This window comes from Plectropomus leopardus, chromosome 19 (genome assembly GCF_008729295.1).
Source record: "Plectropomus leopardus isolate mb chromosome 19, YSFRI_Pleo_2.0, whole genome shotgun sequence".
Classification (NCBI taxonomy): Eukaryota; Metazoa; Chordata; class Actinopteri; order Perciformes; family Serranidae; genus Plectropomus; species Plectropomus leopardus.
This window is the reverse complement of record NC_056481.1, coordinates 26,659,263-26,678,467: the sequence shown is the minus strand read 5'-3', so window position 1 is coordinate 26,678,467 and position 19,205 is coordinate 26,659,263. Positions and strand designations below refer to the sequence as shown.

At 38.4% G+C, this 19,205-nt stretch overlaps 2 protein-coding genes across 2 annotated transcripts in view; one reads left to right on the top strand and one right to left on the bottom strand.

The window, feature by feature from the left end:
* Positions 1-1,200: 1,200 nt before the first annotated feature.
* On the bottom strand, positions 1,201-4,428 carry LOC121958940 (zinc finger protein 569-like). Its single transcript, XM_042508126.1, has 2 exons — positions 4,227-4,428; positions 1,201-2,904 (listed from the first exon to the last, which is right to left on the bottom strand). Exons 1-2 carry the CDS (start codon positions 4,393-4,395, stop codon positions 1,688-1,690), a joined length of 1,386 nt encoding a protein of 461 aa, XP_042364060.1. The 5' UTR covers positions 4,396-4,428; the 3' UTR covers positions 1,201-1,687.
* A 4,686-nt stretch (positions 4,429-9,114) lies between these two features.
* Positions 9,115-19,205, top strand: part of LOC121958979 (rho GTPase-activating protein 23-like) — an 82,515-nt gene continuing 72,424 nt past the window's right edge. The window contains exon 1 of the mRNA XM_042508164.1: positions 9,115-9,156. Coding sequence (XP_042364098.1) covers positions 9,148-9,156 — 9 coding nt within the window. The 5' untranslated portion in view covers positions 9,115-9,147. The remainder of the gene's footprint in view (positions 9,157-19,205) is intronic.

Here is a 19,205-nt window from a genome sequence, read left to right as displayed (position 1 = left end):
TGGTATAAATTCTTCTGACTGCTAAACTCATTGTGACAAGAGCATTAATTGTGCCTTTGTTGGATGAAAAAAAGTCAGATTCTTTTATTACAATATGAAACCACATAAACCACAAGCATCATTGTCTTTAATGTAAACCTTTGAAACATGAAGCGACATCACTTTTCTTGGGCTACTCCTCCCACAAGTATTTAAACCTTTTAACCCTGAGCCAAGATGAGCAAAATTCTTTCAAAAATGTGGGGAAAAAGGCAAACTAAGAAAGAAGAAAGAAAGAAGCTGTCCTACATATTTCACTAAAATGGTAGATTTAGACAATTATTTTTTAAAAAAGCAAAGGGAAAAGAAAAAAGGTAGGGAAAACTATATTTATCAATTAGCATAATTACATATTTAGAATTATGCTACAAAATGATTATTATTGAATTTGCACTTTTAAGGTAATTTCCTTATGTTTTTTTTTTTTTGTTTTGTTTTGTTTTGTTTTTTTTTACAAATTTTCAGATAATTTTTGTAAATTTACAAATTTCTTGATAATTTGGGGTAATTTCTTCTTTTGTCGCTCATTGCAGAATTCTGTATTACCAGCTTGTTTTTTAAAGTAGCTCTCTCATTACAGTACACAGAACAAATGCTCGAAAACAGAATCTTGGTTTTACACTGTAATTTAATATTATTTGTAAAAACACATAATTCTCACAAAACAAAATTATTACAAAACAGAGCCAGATAATTTATCTTATAAATACAAATCTTTCAATACAATATAGATTCAGATGGGAATTGTAAAATTAAAATACACACATACACACACTAAAAAATCAATAAATCCATTCTCTACACTTTCCCCACACAGACACATGCTCATACAGAAAGGATTTTCTCAAGGCCGAACACAAAGTGTTGCTACACTGGGGTTTTTCTTTTGGCAGCCAAATTATCTGCCATGATTTCATCCAAACTCTTGTTTTGCGGTGTATGATGGCATTCATGTCAGTCCCCCCTGGCAGCTGCTACTTATTTATTTATTGGATTTTACTGTTGGTAATCACAGTGGTGTACAGACACATTTCACTCAGTAAGTGGGAGTATTGCGTTTAATACCCGACTTTAGGATTAAGCATAGACTGCATATATAGATGGACAACATGACAATTCCCCCAAAGCGTAACTGTCTGCAGTATAGGTCATAAAGCCCGCCCCTCCACGTTAGAGTATGGACATAAGCCAAACTAAAAACTCACAGTACACGCCAAATACATTTTGCAAAGATAATTTCTGTCACTTAAGGTAGTCCTCATCACCCTGATGTTTTTTTAAGTGTTTCTTTTTATGTTTTTAATGAGTTATTCGATTCTACAAAAAGGCGATTTTCCGCCATGACTGACAGCTGCATCAGCAATCTGTGCATTGAATGGGGCTGCTCGTGATTGGTTGAATGGGTGTTTTGGCTGGAACTCCCCCACCGCATAGATCGCTATAGATCAGCCTCCGGCTCTGAATGATGTCACCAGTGCAAGATGGCAGCAGCCGTGCCCGGGGTGTTTTGGCGTGGTGGGGGTAAGTGGGGGGACATTGTCCGTCTTTACAGTCTGTGGGATAAAGCTGATAACTTCTTGAACTTTCTGTGGCTCTGCATGCAACAGTGGAAAGATGACCTCAGACTAAAGCTGCACTCTTGGCACTGTTATGGTTTGTCTCCTGTATGTTTTCTCATGTGAACCACCAGGTTGCCTTTTTGTGCGAATGATTTGTGACATTCTTGGCACTGATACGGTCTCTCTCCTGTGTGTATCCTGGTGTGATTGACCAGGTCTGACTTCTGACAGAAGTTCCTCCCACAATATTGGCACTGGTATGCTTTGTCCTCTGTGTGGATCCTTACATGTCTTATTAAGGTCTTAGTCAAAGAGAAACATTTGGTGCAACAAGGACACTTGTAGGGTTTCTGCGCTGTTCCTGCTTCAAACTGAATGATGAGCTCAGTAGATTTTCCTAAGGGTCTTCTTGGCAGGATGTCTTCTATGTTGGGATGTCTGGGCTCTGTCTTACCATCACCCTGTTGGTCTGGGAGGAGCAACTGATCATCTGTGGTTCTCCCTGATACTCCACAGTCAGCTCCAACAGGCTCTGTTTTAATGTGTTCAACCATAACTGCTGAGGAGTCTTTATCTATATCAGCAACAGTCTGGATTTGGTAAAGACACAGGGGCTGCAGAGACTCCTGATCAAACTCGCTTTTATCAAAAGGAGTGATAGTTAGTGGGAATGTCTTAATGCCAGATTCATCCTGTCTGCAGTCCAGCTCTTCTTCAATTTTAATTGGAAGCGTCACTGGTCTGAGGTGAGTTTCTGCCTCCACCTTTTCATTGAAACACCAATATGGTTTTTCCCCATAGTGTTTCTGTCTGTGAACAAGCAGACTGTTCCTCTGCTCAAAGCTTGTCTCACAGTCCTGGCACTTGTATGGTTTGATGCCTTTGTGTGTTCTGGTGTGAATGATGAATTCAGACTTGTGGCAGAAGTAGCGGTCGCAAAACTGGCACTGGTAACGTGACAAACTGTCTTCTGGGTGCTTTTTGATGTGTCGTACCATTGTCTTTTTGGAAGAAAAACCACTGAAGCAAACAGGACATTTGAACGGTTTCTTCACTTCAAGGATTTTTAAAGGCAGGTCACACTCCGACTTCACATCATCATCTTCAAGATCAATGACAATCTCCTGATCACTGGGATCGTTGTCACTCGCAGGATGATGAGTGGCGTTGATGTTGGGATAGTGCTCTTTTGGCTCTGACGTGGTGGTTTCTGGTTCATCCCAGCACACACTGACGTTCACACTGGCAGCGGGCTGCTGCTGACCAGACTGCAGCTTCACATCTGTGGCAGATGTGTGGAGAGAGTCTGAGGCAAAGGAGAAAATAACAGTTACTTCACAGGCAGAGTGTCTCTGTTGCTTTTGATCATTGTTTTTCATTTCGATCTTACTCTCATAAATTCCAAAACTTCTAGGAACCGCAATACTAAATCAGTGGAATACCCCTTTGTCTAAACTGATAAATCAGAACACAATTTTTTCATATTTCTACAATTTTTGCCCAATTCTGACAACTTACAAACCCCCAAAATGTATTGTCTTTGAGATAATTTGCCTGAAAGTTGAAGTTAATATCCAACCAAGTGGCAACCTCCAGGACTGAAAAATGAAGACAATGTAGAAGTGCCAAAAACTCCAGTTCCTCAAAGGTCCACTTGAGGGTGGCTCCAAAAGTCAGTCAATCCCCATATACCCCGTATTTTAATTTAACCAACTTTATAGCAGACATAAACATGTTTACAGCCTGGTACAAAACAGTTTTGTTCCCTATAGCTAATTTCCTCATTTATGACAACTGTAGAGGGGGCAATATCCCTTTAGACCTTTAAACACTGAGCAACTAGGTATGGTTTCTTTTAAAATTGTAAGAAGTTTGATTTTTAATGCTAGGGAAAAATGTATGTATATGTAAGAAAATTAACCGAAAATTAGCAAAAATTAAAAAAAAAAAGACAAAGAGAAAGAGAGAAAAAAATATTAGAAAATAATTATTTTAAAAAAAAAGCTTATTTTTCAAGCCATTTCCTTTTTTAAAAAAATAATTAATTTGTTTTTATTTATTTTTCATTACCATTTTCTTTTTTTTTTTTTTGGTTGGATAATTTTTAGCTAATTTTCTTATAACTTTTGACTAATTCCTTGTTATTATGGGTTATTTCCTGTTAAGTTGTTTATTGCCTTACATTTTTTGAAAGAGATTAAGCCAATTTGTTCAGATTTCAAGGGGTTAATTCAAATGAGCCCCACAAACATTTACATCACAGTGTTCCCTTAATAATTGATTAATTTGCATAGCCCAAACACATTCAGCAACATCCAAAAACCTTTCTTGTGTTCATTCTTTCTTCTTGTACAATCATTAAAATTTGAGGATTGTTTGAAAGTGTGACAGAATAGAAAGAAAAAGCATTTACTGGAGAAATAGACTTCTCTAGTCCAAGGTTAGCTTGTAAATACACAACTGTCTGCTGACACCAGCTTTCTGCCCACCACAAGTGAATCATCGGCCAGTGGAAAATACTGCTATTGCTAAAAATGACAATGACCTCTATCATGGACAACTTCAACCCAAAGACATTGTCATCTGTTATTATTTTCTTTAGAGAAAGCAAAGTTCTGATAAACGGACCTTCACTGTGTGACTTGGCAGCATCCAGCAGTCTGCGGTGGCTGTCCACCACCCACTTTGAACAGGACAGTTCCTTTTCATAGTCTATAATGGTTCTCTCCACAATCTTGAAGATCTCCTCTGCGGCTGCAGACAAACACTCGCTGACAAGCACTCTCAGGAGCTCCATCTTTACCGTCTTCACCTTATTGAGGTGTTCTCCACAGCGAGATTCGAGCGGTGTGTGAAGTAGGGTGTGTGAGGTAGACATGAGCTCTGGAGCCCCGTCGTTACTACAGATCACACCGCAGATCCAGATGAACTTTGTGTGTCCTCAGATCCCACCTGGCTCTGGCCATGTCTGCAAACAGTGAGACAACACAAAATGTATCAGCAACAACTTAAATGACCAACAAAACTGCTTTTGTTGATTTGCATGATTTTCACTGGTTTTCTTTATCTCCTGTGATAATTAACTTAAAATATTTGGGTTTTGGACAGTTACACTGATTTTTAAAGTTATCTGACTTTATAAATCAGAAACTACTACTACTAATACTACTTTTTCCCCCCTATAGACTTCTTTTTTTTTTCCACCATCATTTTTTTCGACACACTTGTTTTTGCCATCTAATTTCTTTCATCTATTTATCACCAACTAATTTTCTCCCACCTTCAATTTTTTTTCCATCAAAGACTGCTTTTCCCCACCATCTCTTTCTTTTCCAACATCTATTTTGTTTCAATTTTTTCTATCAAAATTTCTTTTCCTCATCCAATTTTCTCCTCCAGTATCTCCTTTTTACTCCCCCATGTCCCTTCAGAGGCACTGTAAGGACTAACTCTACTACATATGAATATATCCGAATAGTAAATTATCAATGATTTCATCTTAAGTAAAATATTGTTTAATACAATGCTGCACTAAATTCAAAATCATACACATACTTCACTTTGGTTGCAACTGTGTAATCAGAATTTTCATACCTATTCTGATCCATGTGGTTCGTGTTTTTTGCCATAAACTCCAGCTTTTATCCCATGTTAAGTATCATGTATTTGCAGTATGTATTCCACTTTAATCAGTGTGCGTTCAGACATGAAGCCTGGCCTGTGCTTTACATTTAGTGGTAACCAACGAGCAACAACTTAATATAAAACTTAGTAATGAAGTTTGGTGCAATTAGACGTTCTCGCGGTCGTTAGCTTCATGCGGAAATAACTTAACTGACGTTGCCTGAAGAACCTGAACAAACAGGTATATTGTACACTCACCCTGCCGGCAGTGCTGCTGTTTGTCTGCTCGGCTAATGTTAAATTAGCAGAGTTAGCGCTAGCTGGGAGAGCTAGCTGGCTCAGCTTCCACTTCAGCTGAAGCCTGAGAAAGAAAGAAATTGCAAACTATAGACCAGAAGCTATGGACTTCTTTTTCAGTGTATTATGGTGCAGCGGGTTTGCCGAGCATTAAAGGCTGCACAGTAAACAAGCTAGCTCAATGTTGACATGTCAGAATGCTAAAAACATAGCGTTAGCTTGCAGATGGTTCGGCTGCTTCCTCTTCGGCTGCCATTCATTGTACAGATAGCGTTACCGCCATCTACTGTTCAACTCCAGCACGGGACACTTCTCTGCGTGCACAAACAGCAGACAGGTACTCAAACTGGCCTACAATCAGCAGGCCAACATTACACATGCAAATCATTCATTAACGCCATAATGCAGGGATACTCAACTTACTTTGTTTTGGGGATACTTCTGCAAAAATGACAAGAGGTCAGGGCCAGTTGCATCAGCCCCATACATGTTTCAAGGATTTTAGGATGATTTTTATTTTAAGACATTTCTAGGATTTTAGGGCATTTCTAGGATTTTAGGATGTTTCTAGAATGTTTCCTGGACTTTATACTAAAAGTAAAAAAACAATTCCCAACGTGAATCATTTTATTTTGTTAATGTGAATTTAAAATTAAGACTGCCATAGATTGATTCCCCATATATAGACTATATTTAAAGTTAAACAGACATATTTTTCTGTTTTCTGTTACATAACTTTAAATATACACTTAAGAGAATTATTAATCTAATTTTTTTTTGGACATTTCCCCCTGTTTTTTGATAATAGCTCATAATCAAGATAACATTTTCTCCCCATGTTTCTGAGAGAAATCAAACCAAATAACTCAATTTACAGAGATTTACACGCTAATGAAAGGCATCTGAACGCAGCACAAGAAAACTGATGTCAAGCCGGGTGTGAAAGGGTTAAATCATCTTTCATGTATGTTGGTAAAGTGCATGATTTGGACCCGTGGTTCCAAATGTCGGATGTTGATACTGTGATCACTGTATAGACTGTTCATGTATGGAGTCAGGTCCATGAACCTGTATTGTACACTAGATGGCAGCATCCATCTTCCATAGTTTCTGTCCTGCGCAACGTTTTCTGATCTCAAGCCTCTGAGATCACTCTGAGCTCCTCGTTACATTTCAGTGATAAACTCACAAATTGGTTAAATACACCTCTTTTAAAGTGAGTGATGCCAAAGGTTAAGGCTGTGCACAGGGCTGTAGTGCCCAATAGCAATAATTGGTAGAAATCAGCAAAAAAAAAAAAAAAAATGAGTATAATAATCAACCATAAATGAAATCTGGTGGAGGTTAATGTTGCAGGGCATGTGTCTGTGAGCACTGAGCTACTGTGCAAACAGGAGTAACAGGAGTCATTTGTAAAGAGGAGAACAGTGGGGCGATGTGGCGGGGCAGCCTGCCCGTTCCTGTTGTTGTGGGGTGGGAGTTTCCAGCTATACAGCTCAGGGGAAGCACCACAGGATGTCCTTTTCCTCATTCCTCAAGGATGGAATGACTCTGTGTACATGTGTGTGTGTTGCTGTGTTTCACATGTGTGTTGCTATTAAAAAACAAAACTGTTTAAAATGCAGCAATTTTGCAATTAATTAGCAATTAATTTGTGATTTCTGTCAGTTGCTGTTCCACTCAGTACAACTACCTTGTCGATATTTGATGTAATATAGTCAGATTGATTACAACTGATCAATACTTCATCATCTGTCAAAAGAACTCCCTCAAGCTGAATTCTGTAAACAACTTTAAGCTAAAATTTTACATAAGGATGCACAACTGATTTATCTTCAGCAGCAGCAATTCTTATATTAGTGGTGAACTCTTGACTTTAATATAAAGCTGAGGCCTTTCATGGTGTAAATACTGTTTACCAGACTTTCCTATCCTGACAATATAATCCACCTCTTACTCCTCCACACCTCCAACCTCTCATCCACAATATGGTCACAGTAGCTACATCTGTTATTTTTACTGTTTATGGACCAAACTTATGCTGTTGTCTTAATGTCATCTTCACTGATGTTTTTTTAACAGGCACTGACTTGACTCAAACACCGATATTCCCCCAAAAGTTGTCGCTCTCCCACACACACCCAGCTCAGGTGGTGTTGAACAGTTGGCTTTCCAGTAGAGACATTAGCATGAGGTAACATGTGGGGCTCTCTGAGTTTAGTTGTTGTTCTTTGTGGGTTTGTCACAATTACCATCCCCTTTCAAATTTCACATAGTGATTAAATCAATGTTATTAGGAAAAAATACTGATTAGTGTATCTTTATTTGTGTCTGTTCAGTGCAATTTTGTTGCACTGAACATGTCTCAAAGTTATATATCATCATGGTGGGTAAATACTGACCAGCCTTTAAACTAGTGATACTCAATTTATGACCCGCAGGCCAAATCTGGCCCCAGATAGGGATTCACACTAAGAATTGTTTAAAACAGCATCAAAACAGAACTTGGTTAATAAAAATTGAAAATGTCCTAAACCCCTAGAAATGTCCTGAAACCCTAGAAATTTCAAAAAGTCCTAGAAATGTTCTTAAACCTGAAAATTGTCCCAAACCCCTACAAATGTCCTGAAACCCTAGAAACATCCAAAAGTCCTTGAAGTATCCTAAAATCCTTAAAATATTTCAGATTCCTAAAAATGTTCTTCGAAACGTCCTGAAATCGGGGAAAGGTTTTAAAATCCCAGAAACATGTATGGGGCTGCTGCGGCTGGCCCCTACCCCCCTGTCATTTTGCAAAAGCAGGTTGAGTATCTCTGCTTTAGACCATGGATGGATAGAACTGCAGAAGTATCCCTGCTCCACTGACCATTTACTGATACTGCTCATCAATGGAAGTGTGTGAAGCTCAGAGTAAAGCACTATGAAGGAATGAGTGCGACAGCTGCTGGGGGAATCCTACTACACCAGCAGGTCACATGGTACACACACACACACACACACACACACACACACACACACACACACACTCTATCCCTCTGATCCCTCAACCCCTCCCCTCCCCTCTGTCTCTCACTAATGCTGTGTACAGTACAGGGAGGGAAAACGCAGGAGGGTTTTAGAGGAAGGAGGAGGAGGGGGAGCAGCTGAGGGAGAGAAGGAGCGGAGCGAACCAGAGGAGGAGGAAAAGGAGAGGCAGTGTGCGGTGTGAGCCCAGATTACAACCAAACCACACACTGGAAGAAGACAGGAGCGTGGAGGAAAGAAATACAAGGATATAAGCTCCTCTGACATCTTCTCTCCTTCTGTGTCGGGTGAAGAGAAAAACAGTCACACAGGTTGTGGTCAGGAGGAGAGAGAAGAAGGGGCAGAACAAGAGAGAGGAGGAGTGCTGTGTTTCCAAGAGCGAGCCTTTCAGAGGACGGTGCTGTCACACAAGAGGAGGAGGAGGAGGGGATGCGTGTGAGCGACCAGCGACACAAGTGATACAACACTAAGGTGTGTTTGTGTGACGGGAACTCCCCCCCTACACACACAGCCCTTCATCATCAACGTCGTCTGCAGAGAACCAAGCTGAGGTTTCACAAGCCATGCTGAGGACCAGGAGCGAGCCCAAGTCCTGCTGAACACCATGGCCCAGGTGAGAAGACGCTGACACACACACACACACGCACGCACACACACACACACACTCACACACACTTTGTCCAAAGCATGTGGGTGCATGTGTATTTGAATGCACAAGCAAACTTCACTAAGACAAGCGTGTTTGAAATGCATCGGAAGAGTTCGCCTTGAGTTTTTTCAACCTGAACAACCTCAATGTCCTTTCTTCTTTCTTTGTCTCTCTCTTTCTGTCTCTCACACTATTGAGAAGCACAGAGGTATTATGCTTAAAAGAAGTCTTTTTAGTCCCTTTACTTTGAAATTCCAAGCATCTCTGCAGCTCTTATGCAGAGCAGCTCAAAGTGAATTGTTATTGTTATGTGAGTTCTGTTTTGGACTCGATTTATAATCTGCACCATCATGATAATTCATCTATGAAGTGCTTGAATGTATATCTTGAATATATATAATTGTCATTTAGCACTCTGACAATCCATGGTGAAAGAGCTGCAGTTACTGCAGACTTTTTTTTAAACATTTTTTTAAAAAAGAAAGACAATGATCGCCTTCCGCAGCTATTGTGGGACATATTTGTGGAAACCTGTCTAAAGCTCGAGCTCCTGGCTGGGTGTTTTCCATGGCATCGGCTGAGTGACATATTGTTGCTGAGAGATGTGCTGTCAACATCTGTAGTTAACTGCTAACTGGAGAATGTCATACTCTACTAACTACAACCACTGATACACATTTCAAATCAGCATCAGCTATTAACCATTAGTTCCCTCACAACATTTAGCATTTAGACTATTTAAATATGGGGTCTAACATTAGCCTAGCCTGCCAGTGGTAGCACTCAATACATTTCTATGCACAGTTAAGTGCTATATGGTTATAGCTCCATTAAACAACACTAAACACTAAAGGGCTACCAAGTTACCCTGCTAATATTAGTACTGATTCACACCAGAAGTTTCTTTTATAGCCAGTGTTTGCTGTTTTTTTCATGGGTGCAGTTGTGTTAATGGCAAATGACCCCATTGTCAAAACTCAGCATCAGTGTTTCTGTGTTGCATTCATATGCTTCTCACAAGCGATTTAACCCTTTGAAATCTGAGCAAATATGTTAGATTTCTTTCAAAAACATGGGGAAAAAAGGCAATGACCAACTTGGCAAATTTGACCCATAAATTGCAAGACATTAGTAAAGGATGCTGAAGAAAATTACTAGAAAATCAGTTTTAAGTCAAGTCAATTCAAGTCAAGTCAAGTCAAGTCAATTTTATTTATAAAGCCCATTATCACAAATCACAATTTGCATCAGAGGGCTTTACAGTATGCAGCATCCCTCTGTCCTTAGACCCTCACATCGGCCAAGGAAATGCTCCCCCAAAAAACCCTAAACAAAAGGAAAGAAAGAGGGGAGAATGATCAAAACATTATCATAAAATAGGGAAATATTCAGAAAATACATCTGTATCATTGTAATTATATATTTAGAATTATGTTTCAGAAGAAATAAATACATTTTTAGATATTTTTTTGCACTTTTTTGAGTATTTTTTCATTTTATTTGTTTTTTGGATTATTTTCAGGTAGTTTTCTTGTAACTTTTTACTAATTTCTTACTATGTTTTGGGCCATGTCTAATTAGGTTGTTCATTGCCTTTTCCCCATGTTTTTGAAAGAAATCAAACCAGTTTGCTCAGGTGTCAAAGGGTTAAAAATGGCATGGTCGCCATGAACAAATAAAGGGGCCCACACCTAATTTATGCCACAGCGCCACCTAAGGCCACTTAATCTGGCCCTGCTTTGAAATAAAGTTTTCCTTTTTAGGAACTAAAACTTGCTGAGAAAATTGCTTGGCAGCTTTTTGAGATTTTGTTTTTGAGTTTAGCTTGTTTTGAATGGAGCACTGACTCCTGCTCCCCATTAATAGATTTTATTACGCACTATAGTTTTGATTTGTGATTTCCTTTGTTGAGAGGATCTCCTTTCAGCGACAACATGTGGCACAATCATTTGACTTGGGCCAGTGAGGGAACTCTATGGTGTTTCTGTCGGTGAAATGGGACACTTTTTGCTGTATGTGTAGCCTGTGTGTGGAGTTTGACCCAAAGATTTTTTTTTTTTTTTTAGAAATCTTTCAGTATTGTAGTGTATTTTGGAGGCTTTTAGTAGAGGGACTGCAGTGTGCCAAGTGCAACAAAACCCAGTGAAATGAAGAGGGGAGTATTTCGGGCTTGTCCCTATGAGGGAGAGGGCATCTCTGAGAGAAAGGACGGCTGTGTATTTTTAGCCAAGTGATGCAGTTTATTCTGTCTGTGTTATGCGCATGTCTATGTGAAGACTGTGAGACAGAGTGTGTGGTCTTTTCAGAGTGGCTGACAGAGACAGACAGTCAGAGAAACAAGGCACGGCAGGTCTGGGAGCTCTTTATGTAGTGTAGATATAGGGGATAGTGTATAATAACATAGAGCAGGCATTGAGAGAGTTGGGGTGGAACAAGTCATTCTGCCTGGCAGGATAATGGAGAAACTATGTAGTCAGCATGAGTGTGAAAGGTGCATTGTGTTTTTGGAGGTTATGTATTTCTGTGTGTGGAAACATCAGGATATCCTGTTCTTGCTCTTGTGGACAGACAAACACATTAACTGGAACAAATAGGAGACAAGTTCAAACTGATGAACTTTCCAACAAGATCTAAAAAACATGCATCATTATATTGAATGCCACTTATAGAGCACAATAATATGCTTTTATTGCAATATTATTCATGTAATGCACTTTTGGCTGATTAAATATTTACAGCTGGTTAATAATGGGGAGACTTAAACTTGAATTAAACTTTAATGACATGTATTGATCTGATTCCATCTAAATATACATGACAATATGTAATTACTATCAATAATAGGAGCAGAGGCTGTATTAGGAGTACTTAAACATTTTGGAAAGTGCAGTAATTAGTTCTGAGTTCTGGAGTACTTTTGTATTTCAGTCAGGAAAGACACAAGTTAACCCTTTGAAACCTGGAGCGAGATCCCTTTTCTTGTGCTGCGCTCATACACAATATCCTCCAGATGACAACATCAGCTGGTATATATCACTTAAGAAACCTTGATATGATACGTATAAAACGTGCAAATGTCACATATTTGTGGTTTGCAGAAAGTTACAATGCCAACATTTTCTCACAGCGACTGAGCTGCAAATAGTGGTTTGTTGATATATTAATATTTTAAATGTCACATACAGCACTTTTTAACATGGACATGACCTTAAAACCTCCCCAGAATCTATTAATCCATCATTAAGATTGCAATTATCCTTTCACAGAGCGGCATTGATTGTTCTGTTAAAACTGAAAATCTAACAGCATTAACCCTTTAACAAATGCATCCACATCAGTTTTCTTGTGCTGCATTCAGACACCTTTCATTTACGCCGTAAACCCTCTGAAACCTGAGAAAACTGGTTTTATTTCTTTAAAAAACATGGAAAAAACTCATAAAGAGAAAATTTGCAAGAAATGAAAATGCAAAAAAAAAGGAAGAAAATAGTACTCGGAAATGATCTGAAAATTAGTTGGAAGGATAGATATTGCCAAAAATGTGGGAAACAATTCCAGAAAACCAGATGTGCATTCTTAAGGTCATTGTCTTTATATTTATTTATTGCTTATTTTCAGGTAACTTTTTTTTTTTTTTGTTTTTTTTACATTTTTAATGCTTTCTTGCTATTTTTTTTGAACATTTCTTGTTGCTTGCTGCCCTCTTCCCATTTTTTTATTTAAAGAAATAAAAAGTTGCTCTGGTTTCAAAGGTTTAATCACTGCTCCAAACATTAATCCAAATTCAATTTTAGGCAATCAGTCTTCACTAACTCAGATGTGTTGAGCTGTAGTGTGAACTTAGGCCCAGCTGAAATTCAGCTCGCGTGCTTCAAAAACCTCTAGAAACAGGTTTAAAAATACACATCCTGTATTGTATGTGAAAGAGCGGAAAGGGCTTTGTGAGGTTTGGTCAACATATATGAGCTTTAGTGTGTGACTCACTGAAGTGACTCAGACTGAACTGACATGTCCTCGGCACTGGGTCCAGTTCCGCAGCGCTGCTGTCTGAAGCCTCGGGGCCTCTCCTGGGACTTTGCTTTTATATCCTCTCTCTATTACACTGCAACGGCCACTTGTGCTCTAATGGCCAGTGTGTGTCCTTACATGTGAATCTCACTCAGTACATTGCCCTCACAGACTCAGCCAGCTGAGGGATGGGCACAACAACACAGGGAACAAAAGTGATAAGAGGGAAGCTGGACAGAGGGAAGTTCTGTGATCTCTGTAAAAAGAATATGTGTATCCAAAGGGGGAGCCCTCTGTAAAAATGCATTTATGCCATCATATAAGTGAATACTCCTTTCACTGCTGTGTGAATTTGGCATCACTCTGAATCTAATACACATGTTACAAGCGCAAAATAGAAGAAAATAGACTTGAAGCCTAAAAAGATGCTTCACAAGTGGAAAATGAGTAATAATGCAGCGTATGTAGACAGCTTTATTGACTGTAACATAATTACATCAGGCAGTAAAGCTGATTCACAAAAGGAGGGTACGACTTTTGCAGCTGCTAAACCAGCACAGATCAGACAAAAAGAAAAAAAAAGTGAGTAATTCTCAAAGCACCCACAAAAGCTAAAATGAACCCTTTACCGCACAGCCAAGCACATAACATCTCCTGCTCCTGTACTGTTTGCACCACTTATTTAAATTTGGGTTGGATATACATGCATTTGTGCATGTAATTTCTATATTTAGTTCTAATTGGTAACTATGATTAAGACAATTCTGCATGATGTGGAAGCGGAAAGAGAAAGTCTGAAAGTTTACAGTTACCACAAGGACAATGTAAGCAAGTAAAGTTTATTCATACAGTGCCTTTCTTGATCAGAACACACAACGTCTTTCAGGATGAAAGAAAATGATTTCTAAAATTGAAAATGATTTCTGAAAAAAGATTTCTGTTTTCCTAAGAACCGTTTTCTTTTGGTGGAAAGAGTTTCCACAGTTACTTTTGTTGTTCCTCCATCCACCATTTCAGCTACTGGGGACAGAAGTTCAAAAATCTTACGCTGATTCCTTTTTGGTAACTGGGGATAGCTGTGGATAGCTAGCAGAGAAAACAAAAGCGCTATCATCTCCCTGTTGTACAGTGGCTGACACACATTCATTGTGCAGTAAATGGAGCCTTCATTAGAGCGTTATTGTTGCGTTTATCACAAAGTGTTTTTTTTCCAGTTCTATTAAAGCCTGTCTGTCCCAGCAGCCAATCCCTCTCTCCACACGCTAAAGGGAAATTCAAGTGTATTTGGCTGTTGTGACTCTATGCATTATGCTGACTTTGCAGTCACCGCCCCGTTGCACAGATTCTATTGTAGGAACTAGGACTCACACTTGACGTTATATCAAAGCCTCCTAAAGTTTTCCAAATAAATGATTTTTACATAAATCATTTCAAACACTCGCCTCTTATGGTGCACTCACGTGAAGTCGGACAGTTGTTCCAAGTTGGGAAGTTGTTAATCTGACTTTGTTTTGTTCATGAGCTTTGAGATAGTGGAAACAACATGGACGCTACAAAGAAGATGGGTTGCATTTTAATGCTAAGAGCATTAAACAAGAGGTTTGGAAGCTCTTTTCAGTTTGTTTATTTTTTTCATATATTTTAATATGTAATATTTTTATATATAATCTAGGTCCCTCTACATGGACAGCAGTTAACATTTATAACATATTACACTTTACATGTGATCAAAAATTGATTTTTAATATGTGAATTAATTAAAAAAAAAGTTTCTTACCACTGACCAAACATTGACTTTTGCCAGCAGTGTTTATGCATTTATGACATCAAGTTTACAACTGTTGTTATAAAATAACATCATTATCAATGTTAGTATCCTCAGCTGGCATGCTTTAGAGTTTCTTCTTCTTTTACTCTTATGATAAAACGATTGCATTTTTTCACTCTTGCATGCTAAAACATAGTGTGACACAAGTAAAACAGAGGAGTCATGAAGTCAGTGAGCTGTCTGCAATATCTAAATAAACTCTGCTGGCCTAGCTAACATTAGCAGCCAAACTACCCGTCCAGTCAAACCCAGTTAGAAGCTAAAACCTAAGTGTGTTACAGCAGTTGTGTGTTTTATTGCTTTGAAAATAACTTTTCTTTCATCATTTTGAGGTTAGCTTTCAAAGAGAGGAAAATTAAAATAAATCTTTGTAGCAGTGGCTGCTGAGGCTCAGGGATCGTTTTCATTTCCCTACCATATTTCTCACTCATTAAATCAGCAGCACACATTTTACTCTATTGTTTGGAGAAGTGTGTCTAAATGCATGAATTCACTGGCAAACAATGAAGAGCAGCTGCTAAGAAACAGACAGAGAGTGTGTGTAGGTGTGTGCGTTTGTGTGTGTGTGTGTGTGTTTGTGCACACGTGTGTGTGCAACAGCCTATAATGTCTTTTGCTATAAGTGATCATTGCAGGGGAGTGTGAATATAACTGCGTGTGTGACCAGAGGAATCACACACACACACACACACACACACACACACACACACACACACACACCACAGAAACAGTCTATGTTTGGCCAGTGCTAATGAGAGCCAACTACATTCTACCAGTCAGAGCTTCTATAAAAAGTGTCATATAGTGTTTTTATCAAGAGCCTAACCCTGCCATGCCTATATGTAAAGTCTCTTTTTCTCCAGCTCTTTCCTCCACTGTCCTTTGCTTTTATTTTTGCATGCCCACATTTTTGGATTAAGGCTGCTGATAGTTATGCTGAAATGAAATATCTTGAAACTAAATTTTTCTATAGGAGAACTTTAAGCTCCTGTCTTATGGGTAGCCTACAAGAATATCATATTATTTCCATCACATTAGTAAATCTACTGAAAGAACACTGAAATACTGCTGTTTTGTTTTTCCAAAAGTATTTTAAGTTACTCTAAACCAGTGATACTCATCTTATGACCCGCTGGACAAAACTGCCCCCAACTGGGTGCTGGGTGCCCCCAACCATTTTCTGATTCAAACTAAATTAATAAAAATAATAAAGTGATTCTCACAGGGAATTGTTTTTGTACTTTTAGTATACCTAAAGTGCCAGAGTGCAAAAAAGATTATTTATCAAAAGGGGCCAGTGGAGGACAGGAAAGAGAGGACAGAAGTGAAACCAGGCACTTCTAATTAGAAAGAATGGACTGCAGTCAAGCAGCAATGACATTCAAAGCAGCTGAGCCGAGATGCGCACGCTAGTTTTAAAAATACAAGTCAACAGTGGTCAGTGCTTTAACTTGTGCCTTGCAGGAAATTTCAGACGCAAATGTCTGCATGTGTGTTTCTCTGAGGGAGGGCTGATGTTGTTTTACAGTGTCTCAGTAAAGTTCCAATGGGTGGATCCCAATGACAATTTTTCTGCTTGAATAAAGATACAAGTTTGATGCAGATTGAAGCTCGGTGAAAAATTAGCAGAGGTAAGAGGTAGGCTATGTTGAAAGGTTAATATCAATACAGACATGTTATGTTACTATTTATTAGAATATTGCAACTAAACCGTATAGCCTAACTTATACCTCATTCCTACCGCAATTAGAGGGTTTTTAAAGTTTTTTAAACACGGGTAAACTCGCTAAATGGCTTTATTCCCACTGCCAATGAACTTAGCACCTGAGAGCAAGTCGGGCTTCTGCGTTGTCTTGTTTGTGTGTCTATGTGACGTCACGACAGTCAGGAGAAAAGGTAAACAGCAGACAGCGGCAGGAACAGAGGTTTCTTCTCGTTATTTATCTCTTACTTATTCAGTCTTTATTTCAAACTTGGTGCAGATGTATTTGGATGCGTTATTGCATCTCGCTGGTTAAAGAGCTGAAATTACCGTGTTCACCCAGGTGTTGCGTTCCTATACATGCCAATCGGAAGCGATAAAAAACCTGTGTCTACTGCAGGGTCTATTGTACGTCTTCCCATTGCATTAAAAAGCCAAATGTTAGCAAGTGTTAGCAGGCGCAGTGGGAACGAGGCTTTAAAGTTACTATCAATACTGTTCACTTACAGTAATTTGATAGTTATCAGCACACTGTTTTACTACAGTGGAACTCAGAGGCAGCTCTCCATTCAGAAAATGTGTTAAACTTACTGTTAGAATTATGTGTCCTATTCTTCAGTGTGTGCTGTCACACAGCTACACAGAGACTACATACACGGCAGCTGAATTTTTCTCAGATGGGAGCCGAACTATGTGATCAAACAGACCTGTCTGACGTGCAAACATATGAGGCGCAGGCAGTAATGGGAATTTGTCATGATAATTTGTCAGTCTCCCCTCCTGCCCTTCTATCTTTTGTCTCCTCCTCCTCCCCCTTTCACTCGCGCCTCCTCCTCTCCTCCTCCCCTCTCCTCTGCTGAGTGCTGATAACAGCGCTGGGATGTCGATTACACGCCCGGATGTAAGAATAGCCCCCAATGCTTTTGTGTCTCACTTCATCATGATGAAATGAGTGTTTGTGCCACTGTGGTTTCAACTCAATCACATTTAAAAACAAGTATCAATTGACTAGAAAGCAGCATATTATTGTGTGATTACTGTATATTGTGAAAGTGTTGAGTATCTTTCAAAACCAAAACCTGCTATAATGCATGTTGTTTGGCTGTAAATACGCCATTTGCTGGCTTTTTTCTAAAAAAAAAAAACAAAAAAATGGTTGTTAGTTGACTTTACACACTATATACACACGTTTTTTACACACTTTTAATTCTTCATCTTTTGATCATAGATTCATCACTTATACCTACAATAAGTCTAAAATACACTGCAGAAACTAAATTGTTACATTCAGACTGTTAAGTGCAAAAAATGCTCTATTGAAACCCATTAAACTGACATTTCTGATTCCACAGTCATCAGAGCATAAAAACATGCCTTGCCTTGTTTCTGGGTGTCATTCTGGGCTTTTCCTTTAATTTGTAATTTTAACTATTTTGTAAATGATGTCATGTTTACCACATTTGGCATACGGAGAAAACACATGCTATTTCCACTAGGTGCACTGTCACAATCAATGTTGCTGTTAGTTGACATATCACAGGCTGTCATCATAAATAAAATAACAAACAAACAAACAAATTGCATTTACTATCATGGTTCATGATTCAAGTGATACAACCATAGAAGCACAGGGATATTATAGCATTGGACAAAAACAACCAAATTTCATATAATTAGCTACACAGTATATTTGTATATTTGTGCATTTATCATAAATCACCCTTGCTTTTTTATAGTCAAAAACATGTATTAAACTTTATTTAGAATATAAAATACAAACATTCAGTCATACTGGTTCAAAACCTTAAAATAAAGGGAGGCATGAGGCAATGGCAGAAAGTAAAATAAATAAGAATAAAAATACTTAAATACTTAAATAAATAAGTGGGTGACAAACTTCTTTAACCCTTTGAAACCTGACCAAATTGGCTGAATTTATTTCATTAGAAGGTGGCAAAGGGCAGCTTTCTGATAAATGACAAAAGATTAACACAAAATTAGTTAAACAAAGCTGAAAATTAAAAACAAAACAAAACAAAACAAAAACAAATAAAGGAAGTGACCTGAAAAGTGTGTAAAGATTAAAATAATTTTCTGTAACATTGGCTATTATGGTAATAATTCATATAGGTGGAGTTGTAACAACTTTCCTTAGCCTTATTTTTTCTTTTATTCCTTGACATTTTCCTGAGCGCCGCCCCCTCCCTTGAAAAATCTACTAATTTCTTGCAACTTGTGGAACAATTATTACCAATTCCCTTTTTCCCCACACAAACTAAACATCTATTTCAATGAAAATGAACTTAAATGAGGAGTTCTAGTTAGAGCATTTGGCTTTATTAATATAGAATGTCCCCAATAAAATAAAGAGGTTAACAATGTACCATCATTACTTATCTTTATATTCAAAGTAAGTTATGACATTCCTCCCCTTGGATAATGATGCTATGTGTTGTCCCCCCTGCTGATGCTGCT

Excerpts from the sequence above, each read along its gene's own strand:
- LOC121958940 (XM_042508126.1), bottom strand. The coding sequence starts at position 4,395 with ATGGAGCTCCTGAGAGTGCTTGTCAGCGAGTGTTTGTCTGCAGCCGCA. Across the intron at positions 2,905-4,226 it reads TGCCAAGTCACACAGTGAAG|ACTCTCTCCACACATCTGCC; the intron begins GTCCGTTTATCA and ends CCTTTGCCTCAG.